Source organism: Triturus cristatus, chromosome 12 (genome assembly GCF_964204655.1).
Source record: "Triturus cristatus chromosome 12, aTriCri1.1, whole genome shotgun sequence".
NCBI lineage: Eukaryota > Metazoa > Chordata > Amphibia > Caudata > Salamandridae > Triturus > Triturus cristatus.
This window is the reverse complement of record NC_140595.1, coordinates 41,394,306-41,417,493: the sequence shown is the minus strand read 5'-3', so window position 1 is coordinate 41,417,493 and position 23,188 is coordinate 41,394,306. Positions and strand designations below refer to the sequence as shown.

Genomic DNA, 23,188 nt, shown 5'->3' with positions numbered 1-23,188 from the left:
CAGAGCGCTGCTTATCAACCAAGAGGTAGGCGCTTCCAGGTCTGAGAGGTTCAGTTGAATAGCCAAGTCTTGAGTGCTTTCTGTAATTCTGGCAGAGAAGTGGAGGTCTGGAGATGCAAGGGGAGGTTATTCCAGGTCTCTGCTATATGGTAGGAGAAGGTGCATCCTCCTCCTCTGCTTTGGTGGATGCAGGGGAGTGTGGGCGAGAGAGAGGGATGCGGAGCATAGCTGTCTAGACGCATGGTGGAAACTCAGGTGGTGGTTGATGTACACGGGCCTTGGTTGTGTAGGGCCTTGTATGTGTGAGTCAAATGCTTGAATTGACATCTCTTCTCTATTGGGAACCAGTGGAGTCCTCAGAGGTAAGGGGTGATGTGGGTTCGTCAAGGGAGGTCAAGTACAGGTCTGGCTGTGGCATTCTGTATGGTCTGAAGTCTCTGTAGCAGGTGAATGGCGATCGCAGAGTAGAGAATGTTGCATAGTCCAGTCAGCTGGTGATAAAGGCCTGTGTGACGGCGAGTCTTGGGATAGCCATTTGAAAATGTTTCGCAGAATGCCCAGGGTGAAGAAGCAGGCAAAGGAGATCGCGTTCATCTGAGACTTAATGGTCAGCTTACTGTCCAGGATGATGCAGAGGTTTCTGGTGTGGTCAGTCGGAGTGGGAGAGGGTTCTAGCTCCGAGAGCCACCAGAAAGAGTTCTGGGGGAGGTGGTGTTGCCTCAGATCAATTAATCATGTTGAACTTCAGGCAGTTGTCCTTCATCCAATTGTCAAGGCTCGTCATGCAACAGTGGAAGTTGGTTCTACTGGTGGCTATGGTCTTTGGAGGGGGAGAGGATGGGTTGTTATCTGCCTAGTAGATGATGGGGAGTCTGTGGAATCTGACAATGTTGGCCAAAGGGGTCATGTAGGTCTTGAAGAGGCAGGGGCTGAGGGATCAGCCCTGGGGAACACTGCTGATTTCCTTTGGTTTGGATGTGAGCAGTGGTAGGCTCACCTGCCGTGTCCTTCTGATGAAGAAGGAGGCGACCCAACTAAGAGCGGCCCCTTGGTTGCCGATGTGGTGCAGTCTTGCAATCAGGGTGTGAGGGGATACAGCATTGAATGCCGCCGAGAGGTCTGGAAGTGTCAGTGCTACCATCTCTCCGCGGGCGAGGAGGGCTCAAATGTCACAAGTGGCTGCGATCAGGGTAGTCTTGGTGCTGTGATTGCTTCTGAATCCAGACTGGGAGCAGTCAAGAAAAAGGTTTTGTTTGAAATGCATTGTGAGCTGTCTGTTGATGGCCTTCCCCAGGACCTTGGCCGGGAAAGGGAGCAGGGCTGAGCTTGCAGGGATCAGAAGATGGTTTCGTAAGTAGCAGGTTGACTTCAGCGTGTTTCCAATCTTCGGGGAAGATGGCCGTGGGTATTAAGGTTGTGAGCTCGCAGATAATCCTGTGGCTTCCAGGTTTGAAGATGTTGTGAGGACAAGGGTCCGTGGGAGCTCCTGAGTGAATGGAGTTTATGATGTCAGTGGTGAGCTGGTTCCATGTGGTCAGTTGATGGTGTGCTGGTTGTGGTGAGGAAGTGTAGGTTCAGGATGTCAGTAAGCATGGATTCTAAGTTTTTGTAGATGGGGCAATCTTGTCGTAGAAGAAGGTGGAAAGGTTATCGCAGAGTCCCTGTGAGTGGATGATGCTGTTTTCTGTGGCTGCAGGGTTGGAAAACTCAATGAAGATGTTGAAGAGTTCTTTGCTGTGGTTGGAGCTAAATTTGATGCGACCAGCTACGGCGATGTTCTTATTCTCTCTCAGCAGACAGTGGTATAGGTTCAGGGAGGTCTTGAAGGCAGTACTGTCGGAGGTGTCCTTGATTGAGCACCATCTGCTTTCCAGTTGTTTCTTGTTGCGCTTTGCTGATCTCAGTTCGGTGCACCAGTTGGCTTGTTTGGCACATCTCCTGTGTCATTTGTTCTTGATAGAGTCGATGCTGTTGGAGTTCTTGACACCCTGGTCCAGGTTAGTGGCACTGCCTGGGTTGGAGGTATTGAAGGATTCGGTCCATTGGGTCTGTGATAGTTTGTTTTAGCTGTAGTGGTGATGTGGCGGTGTCTGACAGGGTTACTGGAGGTGAAGATGGGGTCCAGTATGTGTTGAGTGATGTGTGAGGTCAAGGACGAGTTGGGTGACTCCGATGTTATTCATGCTGTCGAAGAGGTTGGTGGTGTTGGTGTCACTGAGGTCGCAGAGGAAAATGTAGTCTTTGGAGACTATGATGTTAGAGAAGCTGGAGCGCGGTCCAAGGGGTTCGGTAGCACAAGGGAGCGAGCCTCTGATGGTCGACTACCAGTCTGTTTTGAGGTTGAAGTTGAAATGTTCAACGGCTGGGGCAGCATTGGCTGTTGCAGCGGTGTACCGAATGGTCTATGTGGATGATGGCGAGCAAACAAACTGCTTCAAAGTGCATATTTACAGTATCAGATCGCATAGCTACATTTCTGACCCTCCCTCAATGACTGATGTGACTACACAAATAATATGCTCAGCATATATTGAACTTCTTCCCTCTTCACACAAAATAGGACAGGCTTAAAAGCAGGATCCTGTTCAAGCAAACAACAATAAATATAACTACATGTCCGTCTGTGTTAGTCTAAAACAGAGCCATAGCTGTTGTGTTTTATATTTGATAAGGGACAAAGTTCATTTGGGTTTTTAGACATTTTTTTATTACCACATTTAGGTTTACTTAGCTGGCTGCGAGGAGTTACTAAACATGCAAAAACATTATTAATAAGAATATATGCTTTCCAATTGTGGACTTTGAGTGTAATGACCATTTCACATTGTCTGGCTACTCTAGTTTAGGGATCTCTCAAAAAACACTAAGATGTTGCAAATACAATACCAGCCTGCATTTCTGTATTACGATTGAGCTTGCTCAGTCCATTAGGTAGTACTATAGGTCAGTTCTACATTTTGATTTTACAAATAGAACCATCACACCAACAAGTCATTTTACCGTCGACAATGACTTGTTACATTCATGGCCCACAGGAGGACCTATCTACGAAATGGTGAAGGTTAACAAGAGAATACCATTGTCGTTGAAACCAACACCACTAAGTATGAAAGAAACTCCTTGTGGCAGAATAGATATATATACACACACACACACACACACACGCACGCACGCAGGATTAGTAAGCATTCAAGAAGGAAACACAGCAGAAAGGTTAATTATGTTGGAAGTAACGAAGCATGATGCTGTAACAACTTCAAGAGGGTCAATCTAATGCAGGCTTCTTTTTAGAATGTGTTGTAAATGGGAACTACACGGATATTCTTGTATTACAATACACATCTTCCTAGGCTCTTCAGGCCTTGTACCCGGTAGAAATACTGGGCACGCATTAGAAAATGTCAAGCACAGCAGATACTTTGGCAACATTGCTACAAGCTACATTCTTGTTTAGGATAATAAACCTGAAACTTTCTTGCATAGCACAACAACATAATGCTGGTAGTATTGTACCAATTAAAAACTCCACAATTTTGGCAGGAAAACAAATTGTGCCAGACCAATGAAAACGCGATCTGCACTGTGCATTTGTCTTGGGAAATCCTGTGTGTGCGCTCATTTGTAAAGTATGCTAAATATAAAAAGGGGAGATCTGTGCAGGGTAGTGTACATTCCTCCTCTATTCATATGTTTTTGTCTGAGAAGTAAAGTGTTCATATACTTGCAATATGTTAGAAAGATCATTATTTCTTTTAATTAACATCTAAACCTGCACTGTCTGAAGCTGTCGCCTCGTGAAAAAGTAGGACAATGTCCTGCTTCCACAATAAAAATGCCACCATTACCTTCCACCTTTCCTCTCTTAGTGTGGAAATACAATTATTGTAGAATCAGTCTGCCAAACTTCTCCCTGACTGCACTCTCTTTCGATATTTTTATCCTGGAAAAAAAATAGAATTGGGCATAGTTTTAAGGGAATGGGGGAACGTTAGGGAAACTACTTGGAATGAGCCCTGCTGAGGCTCATTCAAAGTAACTTCCCTAGCATTCCCCCATCGCCTTAAAACTATACCCCATTACTTTCTCGAAACTAAAATGATTTTTCGTTTTCAAGAACTATTTCCATCTCTCATTAAGAAACAGGTGGTGACTAGATCACATTCAAACTTTTCCACCTACTTAAAGAAGTAAGAGGAAGTGAAATAAGGGTGAGAACAGGCATGCAAGTGCTTGTAACTACTCACAAATTTACAACTTTAAGTAAGTTCACCATATCTGTAAGGCCAAACCGATGGGTACCCCATTTTTCATTAGCCAGCTCAGAATTTATAATGTGAAATTTCACCCATCTGTGGCAGTTTGAACTATAAATACCACCAATGCTGGGCAAAATCTAGAGATACGTATCTTGATCAGTAACTGCTGTATTGGGTCACAAGTGCCATTTTCCACTCAATTAACTTTAGCTTTGATGCCCCACATTATTAAGATTTTTAACCCCAAAGACAAAAATATGTATTTCCTGTACCCAAACATGCGCAAAGTTATTAGCAAAAACATATCAACTGAGTGATAGACTGCATGATCTGAATCTAGTCTAAGGGGAGTAACCCAGCAAAGCGTCATGTTGAAATGAGGCTAGTAAGGTGAATCCTGTCAATACAAAATGACAGTAAATTCAGTAGTTAATAAATAGCTAAGGGTGAAAAAATGAAATTTACAGTTGTGGAAGCTGCAATGTTTGGGAAATACTCAATGCCGTTTAGAATTGTTGACTACAGTTAAAAGTGAACACCACATAATTTCATAACCGTTTTACTCAGTTGTGATACATCTTTCACCGGGATAATGCACCCGTTTTGGGTTTTTTAAGCTGTTCCTTCAGCTAGGAAAACAATACAAACTGTGCAAAAAGTCGCTTAGGGCGACTGAATACGTGGGCTGGTGAAGGATTCCCAGGCTCACTGTCTTCAAGGGAGAAAGTAATTTGAAAATAAGGCCTGGCGACAGTTCATGTGCAGGTCCATAGCACCATGTGTCAGGTGAGGATTAGAAGATTGTGATCACGCTAAGCACAGTTAAGATTCCCTTTCAAGCAACATATTATTACACCTAGGGTGGAGAGTCACTGTTTTGAGCCGTGGTACAGAGTCAGCAGTCAGATTAGTAAGGGGTGATGGATTCTCCAGTGCTGACTCACAATGGGCAGGTGTACTGGAAAAGAAAACTGGGTGGAAGAAAGGCCAACGCTGACACAGTTGCCACAAGTATAAAATGAGAGTTAACCACATGAATAATCCGTGCACTCCCTTATGTGATCAGAGTAAACTGGTTCGTAGCTATGTTGGGTGCCAACAGGGTGTCACTCACTAATTCAAAGTGCCTTCAATACTTGCCAATGATGCACTGACTAAGGTTAGTACAGTGTCCCCCTGGCAGACCTTTGGGTCACTGGCAGGGGTTCAGCAATTTCAAATAAAAAGGTAAAACATTTATCAAAGTCTTTTTTCAATATTTATTTTATTCTTTCTTCAAATGGTGATGTTCATGGTAAATTAAATTTAAACAATTCATTAAGTCTTCATCCATAACTCCTCCTCAAATCAAATCCTCAATGCATTTCAGACAAAAATGTCCATCAGGAGGTAAATTTATACTGCGTAACGAAAGAAAACAATTATTCAAGTAAGGTTCACTAACCTGGTTCTAGTGTTAACATTTACAGATCAAGTCATGTGATGTGACATCAAGTTCTGTTCATGAGAATAGAATGAAGGTAACTTCTTACTGAGGGCATAATCTGCCACCCCAGGCTTAAATTAAAATCTAAACAAAACGTAGGTACACCTATAAAATATATCTTGTTCTCCAAATAATTTGACAGTGGCAACCAATTGTCTGTCTCTGTAGGAGCCCATTAAATGTAACATTCTAATTGGCTTTCTTAAATCTCGGAGAGGACAAACTGACTGTTTGAAAAATGATAACCCTGATCATTCTTTAACCACTGCAATGCTTCCTTTGAAGTTCCCACCAGTAAGTCTGGCTTCGTCTGGTTAAGCGAACACAGGGAAAAAGTGAACTATGTAGACAGTCATGTGGTGATCTGAAAGGGGCCACTTTGCAGCAATGGTTTACACTAAATCACTACCACCAACCAGCTCAAAATTGCAGAAGTTACACATGGAAGTATTATCTATAATTATTTCATCTCAACGCACCTCATCTCAAAATCTTAAGAGACCATCCCATTCTCTCTCATTCACTTAGGACATGAGCATTCAAGGGCTTTTCCTTAACAAAGAACTGACAGCTTCTGGCTCAATGAACATGAGATGGAGATGAAACGAAGATAAATTAACTAAGTTGGTCTTGACTTTGGCTCAGAATACACTATCATTCCCAGACATTTGTTTCATCATCAACCGATGCTTAATGGCCCTGACAGGCTTTGCAAAAAGGCCTCCCAAACTTAAGGATTTGCTCTTCACTGGTAGTAAATAGCTGGAGGCTGTGAGAACCTTCTTCCTAAAACTTCTCTCAGATTCTCCTTATTAAAATTAGTGCCTCCATTTTAAGCCCAGATGCCCAACTCCAAACCCACCTAAATCGAACTTCCAAGCAACAGCTTTTCCTACACCATTACAAAGAGTTACTACTTGATGGAAATAAGCTGAAGCGACCTTTATTGTTTATGGGCACTCCTACATAAATGAGTTGTTCACTGCTGTAAGAATGTGCCATTTCTTTAATGCTGCATATTTTCCTTATGGGCTCTTATATCGCTGCTGCCTTTATTACATTTTCAAATGCAAAAACAGTTGGACAGAATGCAGAACAATGTCATACATTCACCCCAGTACAGAGATCTGGGCCTAAATCCATCGTTTTTGTGCTCACCATGCCTTTCCAGTTTGAACCCAGCCATATGCAAATCAGTCTTGACCTTGTGCCTCATGGGAAGAGTCCAGCCCAAACTGCCAAGCCAGGTCCCCCCTGGACTGGAAACAAGCATCCTAGGACCGGTTTTGGGGGTTCACCCCTCTTCAGCCAGGATAGCTTGATACCAGTGGCATGGAGAGCAAGGGACCCACGTCTAGGCATACCCTTCCCACTCGGGGTGACAAATGCAAATTCTTGGGAGTTCAGGCTGGACTGTTCCCATGAGGCACAGGGTCAAGGCTGATTTGCATATGGCCAGGTCTAAACTGGGGTGGCATGGTGAGCAAAATAATGATGGATTTAACCCAGATCTCTGGACTGGGGTGAATGTTTTGATTTGTTCTGCATTCCGTCTATCAATTGTGTGTCTTTTGCTTTCTTACATTTTCAGGCAGTGCTTTGAAACTGGAACAGACAAAAAAACTGGCTTGCGAATCGCTGGCAGAATCAAACACAGCAATCAGTTTTCCTCACACAAGTCCAAAACCTTTTAGCATTACTGGCCTTTAGACTACTGCCGGATGCTGCTGCCATCAACATCTATGAACTTGAGGGATAGGAGTTTACACAACAAAGGTATCAGTAGACAGTGAAAAAATCTAAACTAACTGCTAGATGATTCATGGTGCACTCTAATCTCAAGACACCGAACTGCAAGCCAACTGCAGTTTAAACTATTAAAGTTGAGAACAATTAAATTACTAGCTTCCAGCAATTTCCAGCCAAACAAAAAGGGTAGCCTCTGCTCCTACCTTCTTACCAGTCTACAAGTCCCTCCAAACAAGTTAGACACCTTCCTTCATATCATCTATAGCATCAACCTTTGCATACTGTGCAACCCATAGTTCAAACGTCTATTTAAATTAAAAAATCTTTGAACTGCCACCAACTATTGTTTGGTCACACATTAAACCAGGTATACCCTAAAAGTCATATTGACCTCACCAAATCACTGTAATAGAAAATTGACCAGTGGGAAAACCATAACACCCATCCATTTAAATCTCCAACACCAAATACTTACAGGCCTCAGAATAAATCTCTCAACAATAACGCTATATGAGGTTTCAGCAGTTCTATATGTTTCTCTGCCACCTGCAGCTCACTGCTCTCCCATGACCTCAAAATAGACTAAATATCTGAATTTTTCCGTCAAACATAAAACTCTTGGACGCAGTAAATGGAATCATCAAAAAGACAAGGGGGAAAAAGTATAGCAGCAAGATGCCTCTCCAATGTCACTCCCCAATTTACAAAGGTATCGCAAAAACTGGATTTATAGTGCCTGCAACCCTGAAGCAGCATAACCATTAACGGAACTACACAAAAGCATTGTAAACTGTAAATACAAAGGCCCATCAACACACCATCCTCTGACCCTCTAGGTACCAATCCATGCTGCTCTCCAAGACACTTTCAACCAATGAAAGACTTCAAGGCCGCAGCATTGCCCATAGCTGAAAAACCAATGTCCCACTAAAATGTTTTAGAGCATACTACATTGCTGCATTTGCAGAGAACCATCAATAAATGTCTAACATTTGAAAACTTTTCCAGTGATCAACGGCCATCACATATAAAGAAACAAGCAATCAACAGGTGATTTGTACAGCTAATAACCAATGACTAACACACCCTCAAGAGGCAAACTAATCCAATTTCAGTCTTCACTAATGTCTCCTTCATGAAAAACAGCTGCCTGATATAACTGCACTAATGACACCACTCTCCTACTAATGAACCTCTCCTCTAGCATGGATGTCAACCATCGCCTCATACTTCTACAGATACGGAACATCAGAATACAAGGTACCACCTTGGGCTGAACTTACCCGTACTTCATCAACAAAATTCTACACCATTTCTTTCAGCCTCTTTTGGCACCCTTCACCTCTGTTGCATGCTTCCTACAAAAGTCCACCAGCTTGTCTCAAATGCGTAGATCACTCACTTAAGTCACTACACATTACCATACAAACATTGTCACTGGGGACACCACACTTTTTTTGAGATGTCAATATTCTGACAATTGTTGGATCTTTTGTTCAAAGACAAAATAACTGTTTAAGTTGTGATGTTCGGATGAGCACTTATTGCTAACTAGAACTTCACTGCATACCTTACCTTTAGGTCAAATGAGAGTCATAGCAACCACCTGTCTATATTTACTGCATATCCAGGTTCACCTTGGCTGGGGGGGAGGGAGGGGGGGGGGGGGGAAATCGCTCTTGTTCTACCAAAAACGACAACAAATAAGCTGTCAGCAAATAAAGCTGTAAAAAGCAGCATCGACTACTATTAGGCATTAGAAACTACAACACTCACCAACCCTCTCATTGAAAGTGAGGAACCTGAAAGTCTTTAAATACTCAACCTCTATCGTGCGCCACAGTTTATTTAAGTGCCTTCTAAATCTTGAAGTCTGCGCCACATTTAGGATTCCATCAAAGGGGCAAGCCACCACTGCTGTGGTTCTGTGGCACCTACTTTACTCCGGCAGACTGAACCTTAACTCCCCCTCTCTATCTACCAACTGAAATCAGTGAACTCAGAACGTGGCCACCATACAACTTCTACACTCAGGCACACAGAACCACGACAACTTGGCTATTCATACTTTACAAACGATACCTTTAAAACGGCATGCATCTCAAACAAGATTGTCTGGGACTTTATCCTGGTAAGTGGCACATTCTCCTTTAACTAAGCATTCACAGCCCCAAAAAGGAATGCACCGATTCAGAATAGCCTCTCCCAACTATTCTGTCATGCTGAAAGTCCTGTGTAGATGATGTTTCCTTCTAAATTCCCAGTCCTTAGTCCAAGCTCCAGATAAACCTTCAAGAAAAAGGCTCACCCAGAACCACCACAAACTGATGAAACGAGGTAAAGACTTTATGTTCCTAAATACATGCTTTGCTCAGATCAGAAAGCGGATATCTGCATTCAGATAACCTCACCAGATTTCAAACAGAACACTCATTCCCCATAGTAAAGTAGGAAAGTGTGTCAGCCACAAACTCTAGTCAGTGATTAACAGCGTTTTCTGGAATCAGTTTTGAAGTGATGCATCTGAAGCAAGTTCACACCAAGCATAAAAATGACTTATGTATCATATGTAAACCTATATATGAAACTATCAAATGTAAATAGGATTTGTAACAAGGATTTCATATTATCCAACACCGGAGGCTATGATAAACAAAGAAAATGAATGTCTACAATACAACACAAAATGACACTGCTGGCACCTTTCGATTTAAATAAAGAAAATATTATAATGTTTCAATTATTGGTGGAATCCTTTTGATGAGTGACAGCAAAAAGTGTGCTTTTTTTTCAAGAAGGAAAATGATATACTCGATGTTGTACGGTATATTGCAGGAAAATGAATTTCCAGCTTTTATTTACCAGTGGACTAAATACTATGAGTGAGACCATGTGGCATTCGGGTCCTCAAAAAGATAAAGTGGTTGCTTGGATGATAACACAAACTGTATATCGCCTCTTCTTGTGCAACTTTATGGAGTGGGAAGTATAAATATGATTACAAATTAAAATATCCACGCTGTTTGAAGCTACTGGGCAAGATGTAGGAATACACATTTTTATAAATTTCAGAAACTTGTTGAAAATTATGTCAGGTTAATTGCTTAGTCAATAGAGCCTTACTAAGAAATCTCACATTCCTATACTGGACGGAAAAGCCTACCAAATGTACAAGTAGTAAAGCAATAAAAATTGGTAAAAGACTATTTCTATGTGCCACTGTTTCTTTCATCTAGCATACACAATAGGACAGTGCTATTTCTATATGGAATGTCAGTGATTAGTATTGTGTGACAGATTGCAAGTATGCCAGAATCTAGTCTATAACTTTCATGCTCCACTGAAAAGACAGCCCACATGTCAAATGCAATCAAGAATATTTTCCACCAAATTAAACTTCCTCTTAATCTATATTTTTCAATCGTGATCTTTCTTAGAGCCAATACACATCAGTACTATGGAGGTGCCATCAGCGATAAGAAAATTCTAGAATAATGAATTTCCTCTCTAGGTTTGATGTTCATCACAATTAAATCTGCATATAGACTTAAGAAACCGAAGATAACCAGATACTTAAAAAGAAAGATATATTCCAAATTTCCACAAAATGCAATGTTTTGTGCCTTGTAAAGGTGAAATAATTTCTTTCAAACAAAGATTCTATTCAGCTACATCTGCAGTTAGTTACCCTAACATTCTGCCTTGTTGGGGAATTGTACTCATTTCTACCGCAACTGTTCCATTTGCCCTGCACAATGACATATAAACAAACATATGGCATAAAGACACTTTTTACTAAAGTGTTCTACGCCCCATCTCTACGTTTGCACCAAAGAAACCCAAACACTTTTCAAATAAACAGTTGCATTGTCTTTTGACCCTTCACTAAAAGTTTAAATGGGCAGCAATCTAAAATATTAATGGAGTTCCATTGAGCACTGTGACAAAGTTAGTTCTGGACAAAAGAATCAGCAAGACCTTGACGTAGTTTAAATTTTGCCTCCTATCAATTCATGCGACCCAGTCACAATCACATGCAATCTTCTGTGTGACTAAAGCTTTTGTGCCTATGGAGTTGAGAGAAGCACTATGTGGACATTTGCTAAAGACAAAGTTTCCAGAATTTGTGGAATTCCTCCCTTTAATAAAAGTAATGATTTCAACTGGATCCTGCCAGCGCTTGGATACCCTCACTGGTGACAAGAAGCACTCTATAAATCTACTGATTGATTTCAATACATTCTGCGTAGCATCAGGACTTATTTCCCATAGATGTCAACATTAAAAGGGGGGTGTTTAACCCCAAACCAGGGAAATATCCAAAGTAAAGCACATTAGTCATAATGTATACGTTCTATGAGTGGGACAAAGCGAAGCCATTTTATTTTCCTAAAGAGGGAGCATAATAGCCATAAAGAAAACAGAAGCTTTCTAATTTTCAATATGCAGGTACCCCAACATGTCAACTTTGTCCAACCTTTTTAAAGGGGATTATGTGAAAGTTAAATGTAATCCTAGAAAGGCATGTAAATCCGCCTGTTATATTACTCTTTCACTGCGAGTTGTAAAACGTCTGGAGAACAAACAGGGCCCACATAAAAGTAGATATTATATTATTATATGATAACCGTAGAGTTCAGCGGGTAAAAAAGCTAGACACTTAATCACACATTGGTGTTGCTTTACTCTCCTTTTAAATTGTCAGGAAGCCTGCATCAAAACCCTGCTGTCCATTTCAGTCAGTCTCCCGACTGCATAGATACGACCTACCAACATTAAGTGGTGTATACTTAGCAACCTGGAAACAATAGGTAACTCAAGCTTTCAGCATGATAGTCCATAACTTGACCTTGCTCGGGTTACTGTTCCTTACAAGCAATGAGGCACACTAGAAAAGCAGCACCCTCGGGTACACGGTGACAGAAACCAAACCTACACTAGGTTAAGTATATACCAAGTGCTTTCAGGTGAAATCCTACATATGCAGCATGAATTCAACATACACCTAATCCCATGTAGCATCCAAATGCTACACATTGTAAATAAGCACATTTGTAGTTATACAAAACATACATTTATGAAGTTGAGGATCATTTCTAGTTAACGGGTAACCTTATTTTGCCATTAACAAGAGACAATATTGGTTGCCATTTAAAACTATCTTAATTATGATTTACACAAATATAGACTGGTTGCACTCAATATCTTGTCAAACTGTTTTCATGTGAACAATTTCATGCAATCTCTCTAAATTTTAAAACCACCAGCCAACATTCTGTTCATATACGACAACAAGGAAATAGTCCAAAAAGGAACTGCTGAGGCACTTTTATTCCATGGTGGACAAACAGGAATTTGGGAATTCCAGCATCAAAACGCACCTGTCAGGGGCATCCATTGAACCATGACATTTTAGATGAGAGAACATGGGATTGAACTCAGGAGGGATCAAGGGTAGTGTCCCAAGACACGATGTGTCTCGGTAATAAGCCGCATTTAACATGCTTTCTGAACTTCATCCAGGTTAGAATAGTGAAATTGGGACCTATCTGGAATATTGAGGCAAAAGAAAAACATGACATTAAAAGCCTGTATTGTTTCTTTACAAAAAAGCCTGGCTGCTTTTTATTTATCTGAAATCAGGCAAGTAAGGCCTTGGATCAAGTGTGGTAAAAAAAAAATTAAACGTATTGAATACCCCATTTATGAGAATGGCCAGCTTCACAGCATCCAAGTACGATTGATGAGATAGGCATATACATAGATATGTAATATGCATCTGAAAACAAACACTGAACGGTTTCATGGCAACAGTCTACTAGGAGCAGCTTTTAGTTCGAATTGGTCGGGAACTATACATCCTGAAGTACCCAAGAAATTTCTATTCGGGGACGGTAAGGAGCCATTCAAGGCTTAAAGGCAATTGGTGACTTGCATCGTCCAGGGAACAATACAGACTTGTATTGGTGCAATTCACACTGTTGGATATATCCAGAAACTAAGTGATGTTTATATGACTCTTACTCTGGCCACATACAATGAAAGCCATTTTTTTAAATACTATTAGGATTACATAACAAGTCTTCCAACGGTGCGGTCTCTCAGTGCTTGTGAGCTGTGACAGCATGTGTAACTTAACTAGTTCACTGCTGCCCATAGAGCGTGTCACTCCATGTACCTGAACTGCGCAATTATGCATTCTCGTCCTGCTTATAGGCACAAGACCCAGTCTCCAGGAAGGAGAGCCTCTTTTAAAGGTAGCCAAGAAAACTTATCAAGCTGCACTCGCACAAGTAGTCATGCAGAACATGCTCTTGTATGCAAGCAAGAGTTGTAAAGGGGACATGCTTAGCACGGGTAGTTTGTTTAGCTCAACAGAGAGCCAGTTCGATGGCTTTGATGACAGTCTATGTGGAGGCAACTGATGTGGGCCACAGGCATGAAGGGTTATTGGCAGAAGGTGAAAGCACCTTTAATACATTTCAGATTAACTCTTGGCCAGCAGGCTGTGCTTTGGCACTGCAGTGGATGCAAAGAAAACAATATCATGCATTAGCATCCATGTCTTTCATTAGGCACTGAGGCAGTAGACACAGCCTGCATGTTTAGTCCCTGAGGAGTGTCTCAGGTACAGTAGACTTGTTTACAGGAATTTTGATTTATGACGACCTGAATGGTAATCGTGTGGACAGAGAAAGCATTAATGTAAAGAGAATAATCAATTAATAAGAAACCAATATAGCCTTACAACGCTGAATGAGAGCTGAAGAATGAACCAAACAACAAGTAGAGGACGTTAACACAATTTTAACAAAACTATTATTGCTTTTATATTCCTAACTTTAAAAGATACTGTACATGCTGCCCAACTATACAATAAATATTTAAAAATTACTGATTATAAATCAGGTATCAGAATAATCTTTAACTATGGTATCCCCTAAGACTATTCTGGCATCAAGTTCTAGGTGCCTACCAGAATTTCACACTTTTTTAGTTTCACCATAAATTACTTTTAAGTGGCTACAGTATACTCTAATGTTGGGTAACTTTCTAGTAGTAGTTCCACTACATTTTTAATGACTAACTCTTGAAACGTGTTTTATGTCCTTGCTGTACCTCAGAGAGTTTCATGTCAACGTATAGAAGAACGGGACGTTTTTTTCCTTCTTTTACAGCTTTCATTACAACACCACACACATAATTTCTAAGGCACATGGTTGTTATCAGGCTTTTTAAGTCCAGAAACAAACACCAATACATTCTTCAATAAAACCATGATGTTTGTTATAAGACATTTTATTTTGCTCACTGGTTATTAATTGAATTTAACTCATGAACTGATTTGTCACAGGTAACAAACGAACCAATGAAAACTACTAGTTCACCCACCAAGTGCATATTATGTGGGCCAGGCTTCGTTTTAGGCCATACTCACACTATTTAAAAAAAGTGAGATTGTATACCTCTTGGGTGTTGCACCACTTTAATAATAAAAGCCTGATGAAGGAAAAACTGCTAGAGTAGAAACAAGTCCAGCTATCAAGTATGACATGTCAGTGTATCTTACTACTTTATTAAGAAATGTGCCTCCGCATTTTGGGCAACTCGCAAGCTCTTAGTATTATCTGAAGGTTTCAAAGAGAGAATATTGATATTTTTGAAAACTTTATTAAAGTGACTAAAAACTATATTGATTACTTGACAGGTATAGGTTAAGTCATCAGGTACATATCACAAAAAATGCTAGCAGGGTGGCTCTAAGCAGAAGATCGCGCCTCTGACAAGGTAGTGTTCTGCAGGCTGAGTTTTCTACTCCCAGCAGAGCGGACGCAGTGTCCATCATTCTGAGATTCATTAGAACAAATTGCATAACAGTAACCTCTGTTATTTGCAGTGCTTTAGAATTAAGCAAAGTATGAAATGTAGCACAATTAAGTTATTTTAACTAAAAAAGCAAATGGTCTGATGGGTAAAACATTGTCCGCTTCAGAATGGCCTACATTAGCCAACAGAAACAGCAAGCATACCTGTACTCTTCATAATTTCACCCACATTATGTTATCAGTGGAAAGGCATCTGTCCCACCTAAAAGCAAACAGCTGCATACGACCAGTGAAATAACTCTGCTTTTCTCCGGACCAGCCTACCTTCTCCTTACCCTGAACAAACTACTTCTAAGATGAGGAGATCCAGCAGAAACCCTGTCAAAAAAGGATGTTAACAAAACTGCTTCTTGCTGATGTCAACTTAAAACATTCTCTCTTGTTTAGTGACCATTCTGGAACCAATTTACTTTATCTTAAGGGCTTGACTGAACTGCTTGAGCACTCATTTACAAACACACAAGTTTTCAAGTGGATCTATCCCAACGCTAGAGGAACGGTCACCCTGGCTCTTATCACAAGTAGACTTGGTTACGGAAACACCCTTTACATCGGAATCCCACTTTATGTCCTACACCACCTCCAAACCACCCCCGAACACCCGGGCCAGACTCACCGTGAACATCCCACAAAATACCTACATCTCAACAATCTCCACTAGCTCCCACTCAAGGAAAGATGTAAGTTCAAGCTACTCACCTACGCCTACAAAGCTGTCAACAAAACTGGTCCAGCTTGCTTCAACTAACTAACCAGACACCTTTGATCTGCGTTCCAGGCAAGAACACACCTCACTTGCATCAAGACTAGAAGCGAAGGACGCTCCTTCTCGTACTTTGTAGCCAACACCTGGAATGACTTCCAAAATACCTCAACCCCCCCCTTCCTCATGAACTTCTGAAGCAACTTCAAGACATGGCTCTTGCAGACGAAACAAGCATGATGATCTCCTCCACACTCAGGCCTACTCTACTCAGCGCCTGGATGCCCTTACAGGCGATTAGCCATGCTCTACAAATTCACATAACCCGCAATACATACACGGGAATTACCCAAAAATGGATGGTTAGGTGAGGTTTACATCCACTACTAAGAAAAAAAATGGTGTTCTGAAAGTCTTAAATCAAATCATGGCAATGCATAATCAGGTTTCCATCCGCCCGAGGTCGTTAACTGAATACCATGCTTTGGGTAATTGAATGTGTTATTTAAAAGGCATAAAAGAGTAGAAGTGAGAAATACAGAAAACTATCTGGCAGGTAGTTAGTTACTGATACACATTCAACTCACTCTTAGAAGAAGAAAAAAGCAGGCAAGAAAAGTTCTATGCTGCTATACTAATGGTGAGAAGCAAATGTAAATATTTAATACCAATATAAATTGTTAAGCTGGTTCATATTATGTGATTCTCTAAAATGACTGGTGTCCTCAAAGCCCCAAAATAAATTAAAAAATTGCTTTAAAACTGATGAAATATTCAAGAGAAGACTATGAACAGGCAGCAGACCAATGCGGAAGAGGAGTGCGAGAGGGCACTTAGATGACAGGTAGGACACACGAACCTGTCCGTCCAGCTGGTTCTGGCTCTGCCCGGGAGTCTGCGTCTGGCTGGGCAGGGTGAAGTCGGTGAACTCGAACTCGGAACCCTGGGTGTCGGCGCCCAGCAGCTCGGCCTCCTCCGTGTCCAGGAAGGTGAGGGTCTGAGAACTGGGTCCGTACGCCTCGACGCTCATGTTTGCGGCTGGGCCTGTCCTCGGGCTTGCGGAAGGAGAGTAGCGAGTGCGCCCGGCCTGCTCCCTGCGGAGATCGGACCCTGTTTAAAAGGCCTGCTGGGACCGGCCCGGCGCGGCCTGCGGTGGCCCGGAAAGGAGGGCGAGAAGGCTCGCGAGGGCAAAGGGAACAAACGGCACCGAACCTCACGGCAAGGTTGAAAGGAAACCCCAGGAAGCGGCGCGAGCGGCCAACGGGTAGAGGCGGCGGAGGCAGAGACGAGAGGAGGGCTCAGGCAGCGCTGACGGCAGAGTACGGCCCGCGCAGGAAGTGGCAGTGACAAGGCGCGCTGCGGCGTCCTCCGTGTCACACGGCGTCACTATCGTCACGGGAGGGCTGCGCGGAAGCGAACCCAGGCACCATCTTCGAATGGTGGGAGTCCTGCAAGCGCTGGACGGAGATATCTCAACATGAGCAGAAATACTAAAAAATTGTATTATCTGTATCTTATATTTTAAAATATAAATACATTACTGATGAAGAAAAAAGATCATTGTAATAACTAGGTTGATTACTATTTTAATACCGTGCATTTTTTTTCCTCCAGGTATTCATAATGTTACTCAAATTTATATTGAATTAATGTTCTACTTTAAAATATGACGCAGCTTCTGTTGAACAGCTATCCCAATATAAACATTACAGCGGAGGCTAAAGGAGCGTTAGCTCCGAAGGCCAACCGAGCGACAGCATGGTATCATAGTCCTTCTTTTGTTTCCCCAACATTGAACTTCTAATTTCCGGTAATTCAGTCTGGCACATTAAAAAAGCAAAATAAAATGTTCAAGTTAGTCCTAATTGACTCTCAGATAGGGTAATAAAAGCGGTCTATTTTGAAGAAATATATTTGCCACCGCTTGCTTAATGCAGGCACATTTAAGTTCATGTTGCCTATATATATTACAGAAAGGTAAGGTAGTCCGATTAAAATACTACACCATTCTAAATAGAAAAACAAATATTTTCATTGCAATGAGTGCAACGCGTTTCAATAAGAAACTAACCCCATTGTAATATGTCTGTGCCTATTGCTTCTAGGCCTCTGTCAAGTTTATTGTGATGGATACACTATTGCGCGCGTTTACCTGTCAGTGCTTTTATGAAATTGAAACAAAAAAAAACGGACTCTGACGCCCGTGGACAATATTTTGTACGCATGGATGCGTGTCCGTTCGTGGGATGGGCTCACACGTAGGTGGGTGGATACCTGATGACGTGTCTTTTTAAGGTCTGGCTAATCACAAGCAAGGTTGAGGTGAAGTTTCAGCTCATACTGAGCTATTGCGTCGTATCTAAAACATATAAAAGTGATTATAATATCTTTTTGCAACAAGTATTTCACTTTTTTGATATGTTAATTTTGCATTATAGATAATTTTCATGTTTGCAAACATGCTTTCTCTTTTATATGAAAGAGATATGTACCAAGGTTTATGAGTAGTTTGTGGCAAAGAAGATATAACCTTGTTTTATAAAGGATAAAATACCCCCTGCCCTACATGATAGGGCTATTGCAAGTCACTCTGGAGTTCTATAACTTTATAAAGGAACGCGGCCTTTGGTCCCCTTCCTCTATATGGTCATGGAACTACTTGGTGACTTGCATTATACTTATAATGTATGACAGGTGGTACTTTATCCCATATATTATATGGAGAGTAGACAAATATGTAAACTCACCATCAGTTGGTGGCTGTTACATTCTTTCTGGTGATATCCATCCTCCTTAAAAGCATCATGCCCCATAGATTTAATTAGGGTCACCTTCTTTGAAACCTGCACAACACTGTTAAAAATTGTTTATTATTCAATCACCTTCATGAATATTGACCTTCTTACAAACCAGTCGCCTGGCAGATATATACATTAATTGATATCATCAGGGAAATATATGCAGAACATTATAAATTACAAGCTATCATGATTATAAATTAAGGTGGCCTGGATCTTGAAAACCAAAAACGGGGGCATTCCTCAAATACAGAAGCAGGGCTACAATTTTACATTGACTAAGGGGCACAGAATGTCTTAATCCTCAGCACTCACCAACATAGCACATGCATTAGAAAAGCCAGTAGGTCCCACCTTTGAGGCCGATTGGTTTTGTCAATGCTGTACAGCATGATTAAAAAAAACGAAATGCTTTTTTGCAATGCCTTGCAGCATCGATAAAAGAAAAAATCTCTTGGTTTGATGAGCCTAGAGCACGTACGTGTCAAAATGGTACTGGTGTCAAAATCATTAAGTAGGCACTTGTGAACAATAACGTGTGTGCATGAATCACCATCCATGCATGCACCTACTGAATAAAGCAGGCGCCATATAATTTTTCATTTACTGATCCAAGATAGAGGATGCCACTTAGCATCCTTAAAAAAACATATTAATTTCTGCAGAAGTGCATTTCATGCAGCGGAACAGCTCCGCATGAGCCTTAAACTGGAGTTGCTGCGCTTTCCAAGAAAATAATTTTTTTAAAAAAACTTAAAAGGACAGCGAAGGGTGGGTGAGCAACCAAGGAGCAGGTTGATGGAAGCAGCGAGGAATGGGTGTATCAAAACCTGTTTGAGCAGGTTGGTATGCAAGAAGCTGACTTCTGAGAGGGGTAAGCGCTACACCTCTGACAACAATTGTACTGGTCTTTAGACTTTCGAGCTGGAGGAATATTTGATTTGGTTGATAAGAATTACTGGTCAAATTGGAAATACCGCATTCACAATATTTCTTCAGGGATGTTTCATTAGCCAAAAGCTGCTTAAACTTCCCGGTGAGAAATTGCTGGAAAACAGAGTCAAAGGGGGAATGTAACTGCTTCCTGAAGTAATATTATTTTGCTAAAGGTACTTTCATGGTGAAAGTCAGAATACTTTCTTATTTCCGCTTCTTGAGATTACCAGATCCCAAAGTATGAGTAATTCTGGTAGTGAGAATACAACCTAACGAGTCAGATTGAAGGCTTTGGTGTAGGACGCTGAGTTTCTGTTGCAGTAGCCCCCCCCACACTTTTTGCCAGACTACTGATGCACTTTGACTTGATGTACCCTGGGTCCCTGCCAATGAAGTTCCCATGGCCTGTGTTCTTTCCCAAAACTGTACCGTGTACCCCCAATTGGCACCTCTCTGGCCACATGTCATTCCCTTGTAAAAGGTACCAAGGGCACTGTGGCCAGGGAAGGCCTCTAAGGGCTGCAGCACTTATTGTGCCACCCTTAGAGGCCCTGTACCTTTACAGACACTGCCATTGCAGGCTGCGTGTTTTGGTGCAGAAGAATTGGACACTTCCCTGTGTGCCATGCCTTTAACCCACTGCCCTGGCATAGGTCAGCCACCCCTCTAGCTGACTGCACTATACCAGTGGTGAGGGTAAATGTGCAAGAGCCCTGTACCCCCTACAGTGTCTAGACCAATTCTTAGACATTGTAATTGCAGTAATGCCATTAAGAGTATATGGTGGTGGGAGTTGTCATTACAAACTCCACAGCACCATAATGGCTTTACTGGGAAGTTTGATACCAAACTTCTCAGCACATTAAACCCACACTGATGCCAGTGTGGGATTTAATGAAAAATGTACTCGCACGGCATCTTAGAGATGTCCCCTGAAAAACGACCAGCCTCTGGTGGTTTTCGTGACTGGTACACACCATCCTGCCACCTCGAGACATGTTTCAGGACCCCTGGGGTGGGGTGGGGTGGGAGCTTTAGCTCCCTGAGCCCAGAAACAAAGCCTTTACTGGGCAGAGGTTGTCACACCTCCCCCAGGCCAGGAAGAGCAATCCGTGGCAGGGTGGCTTCAATGGCCTTGCCGCCTTTGTAACCCTACCCCCAGCCTCACCTGCTATTAGGAGCAGGCCCCCTTCCTGTCTCCCCTCCTTTTCGACTGGAAGACAGGCGGGAAATATTATCACAGCCCAGAAGGTGTTCCCACCCCTCAGGTGGGGGAGGCAAGGGTACCCCACACTTCAGTGGCCACTATCTTGCAGATAGCAGGCACTCTCCAGTCAGGATTCGGGATTGCGTCCATTCCCCCACATGGGGTGAACACACCAAGAGACTCCTAAAACGCCCCATAAATACGGTATTTAGCCAGCAGCCCTGAACCAAGAAGACAGATTCCCGCAACCTAAGAAGGACGAAAGAGACGCCCAGCAGAGGAGACTGCAGAGAAGAACTGAATTTACCCCAGCCCTACCGGCTCGTCTGCAGTATCCAGAGATCCTGCGCCAAAAGTCACCTTGTCCTGCAGTCAGTGACCTCCAGAACCCCTGGGAGGACTGACTGCCTTCAGTAAGGACCGGATCTCCGGGGATTAGCAGCTCTGTTCAAAAGAAAGACTCTGAGCCTGCTGAGGACAAAGAAACCCAATGCCTGGAACCACCACTTCACCCTATGTCCCAAGTCTGAGTAGCCCACTGGTCCCAGGGAGGTCCCCCAGTGCTCCAGAGTGCGAGTCCACCATGGTTTGACCCCCCAGGACTCCCCGACGTCGCCTGCAGACTCTGCACGGAGACCCTCCCAACCGCCAGTGCTCCGGTAAGGTGAAATCTGACCTCAAAAGACACCCCTGCATCCAAATGCCCAGCGACCTGGTGAAGAGAACCCGAGGCGCACTAACGTCCCCAAGCCCTCCAACTTACCTGTCCAGCTGTTGGTTCCTCCTGTAAGACTTCTTAGACAGAGTCTGCAGCTAAAAAACAAAACCCGCAAGCCCCATTGAAAACAACAGGGCACCCGACGCCAAAACAGCAACATGCACCCAGCTGCCCCTGTGCCGCTGCTGGTGTACTTTGGGTGCTAACTCGGATCCCCTTTGCCCTGAGCCTAACACCAGGAGCTTTGCTCCCACAACCTTGTGGCCTGCTCGTGAGCAGCCACCAACCGGAGGCCCCCTATCCCCGATTGGATAACATTGGACCTCAGCACACTGCACCCTGCCGCTTAGGGTGCTCTGAGGGTTCATCCTCGACCCTGGGGGGACCCTGGTTCTTACCCAGAATATCCGCTCCCACAAATAAGTACTTACCTGCAAACCGTTTATTTCCTTTCCTTCCACAGGATTGCATTGACTGCTTTACCTTGAAAATTCTTTTAAGTGTGGAGTTGGTTTGTATGAAACATTGAAAAACTGCAAATGTACTAAAAGTGAATTACTTAACTTTTTTCTAAGAAATGTCTCAGTGTGATATCTAGGCATATCACACTGATTAGCAAAAGCAACGTGCACAGTAATCTGTAAAGTTACTGAAAAGTTATTTCGAACTGTTGACATACCTGTAATTAAACCAACTGCATTTGAACCTGCATTCAACTGTAAATCACTGCACAATATTTTGCAAAGTATTATTTCACTTACCTGCACCAGGCTTGGCTTGGTTATAGAAACAAAAGAATATTTTTTATACAAATAAATTGGTCTGAGTTCAGTCTTTGAGTGTGTGACATCATTTCTTGACTGAGTGTGTACTACAAATGCTTAACACTACCCTCTGATAAAGCCTTACTGCTCGCCAACACTACCACAAATAGAGGGTAAGGTGCTATCTACTTGTACCTCTGCCTACCTTTGGGGTTCCACTGGACTCTGTGCACACTATACCTCATTTTGGTATAGTATATACAGAGCCAGCTTCCTACATTTGGTTGACAATAGCTGAAGCATCGCTTCAATCATAATGGCATCCAGACGTGGGATTCACGGCTGTGCTCTTACTGATGGAGAGATCGTCATCTGCACCCTAAAAGAGAGACAACCCTGTCACTAATCATCGTCATCATCAGCTGTGCCATCTAAAATCTTGTGTGCAGCATTGATGGCAGTTCCCCAAGTCATGGGCTTCTATCAGAGGTTCAAGTGTTGCAGGCCGTCGGAAAATGATTCTTTTAGCCTCATTTTAAGCACTAAAGTCCTTGTGCCAGACATGGTGAAACATTAAACCATGTTAATTTTAAATAGCAGAGTTCTGAAGATAGATACAAAGATTCCACAGGTGGAAAATAACTCATGATGGTCGTAAGGATGACATTGCAGGAGTTTGCTGTGC

General features: G+C 42.4%; 1 protein-coding gene across 3 annotated transcripts in view; it reads right to left on the bottom strand.

Annotated features, from left to right (window-relative positions):
• Nucleotides 1-17,465, bottom strand: part of UPF1 (UPF1 RNA helicase and ATPase) — a 217,924-nt gene extending 200,459 nt beyond the window's left edge. For 2 of the 3 annotated variants that reach the window (XM_085638724.1, XM_085638725.1), the window contains exon 1: nucleotides 16,940-17,425. In XM_085638724.1, coding sequence (XP_085494850.1) covers nucleotides 16,940-17,110 — 171 coding nt within the window. In that variant the 5' untranslated portion in view covers nucleotides 17,111-17,425. Of the gene's footprint in view, nucleotides 1-16,939 lie in introns of all 3 variants that reach the window. The other variant, XM_085638726.1, reaches the window with a different exon arrangement.
• Between the last annotated feature and the right edge of the window lie 5,723 nt (nucleotides 17,466-23,188).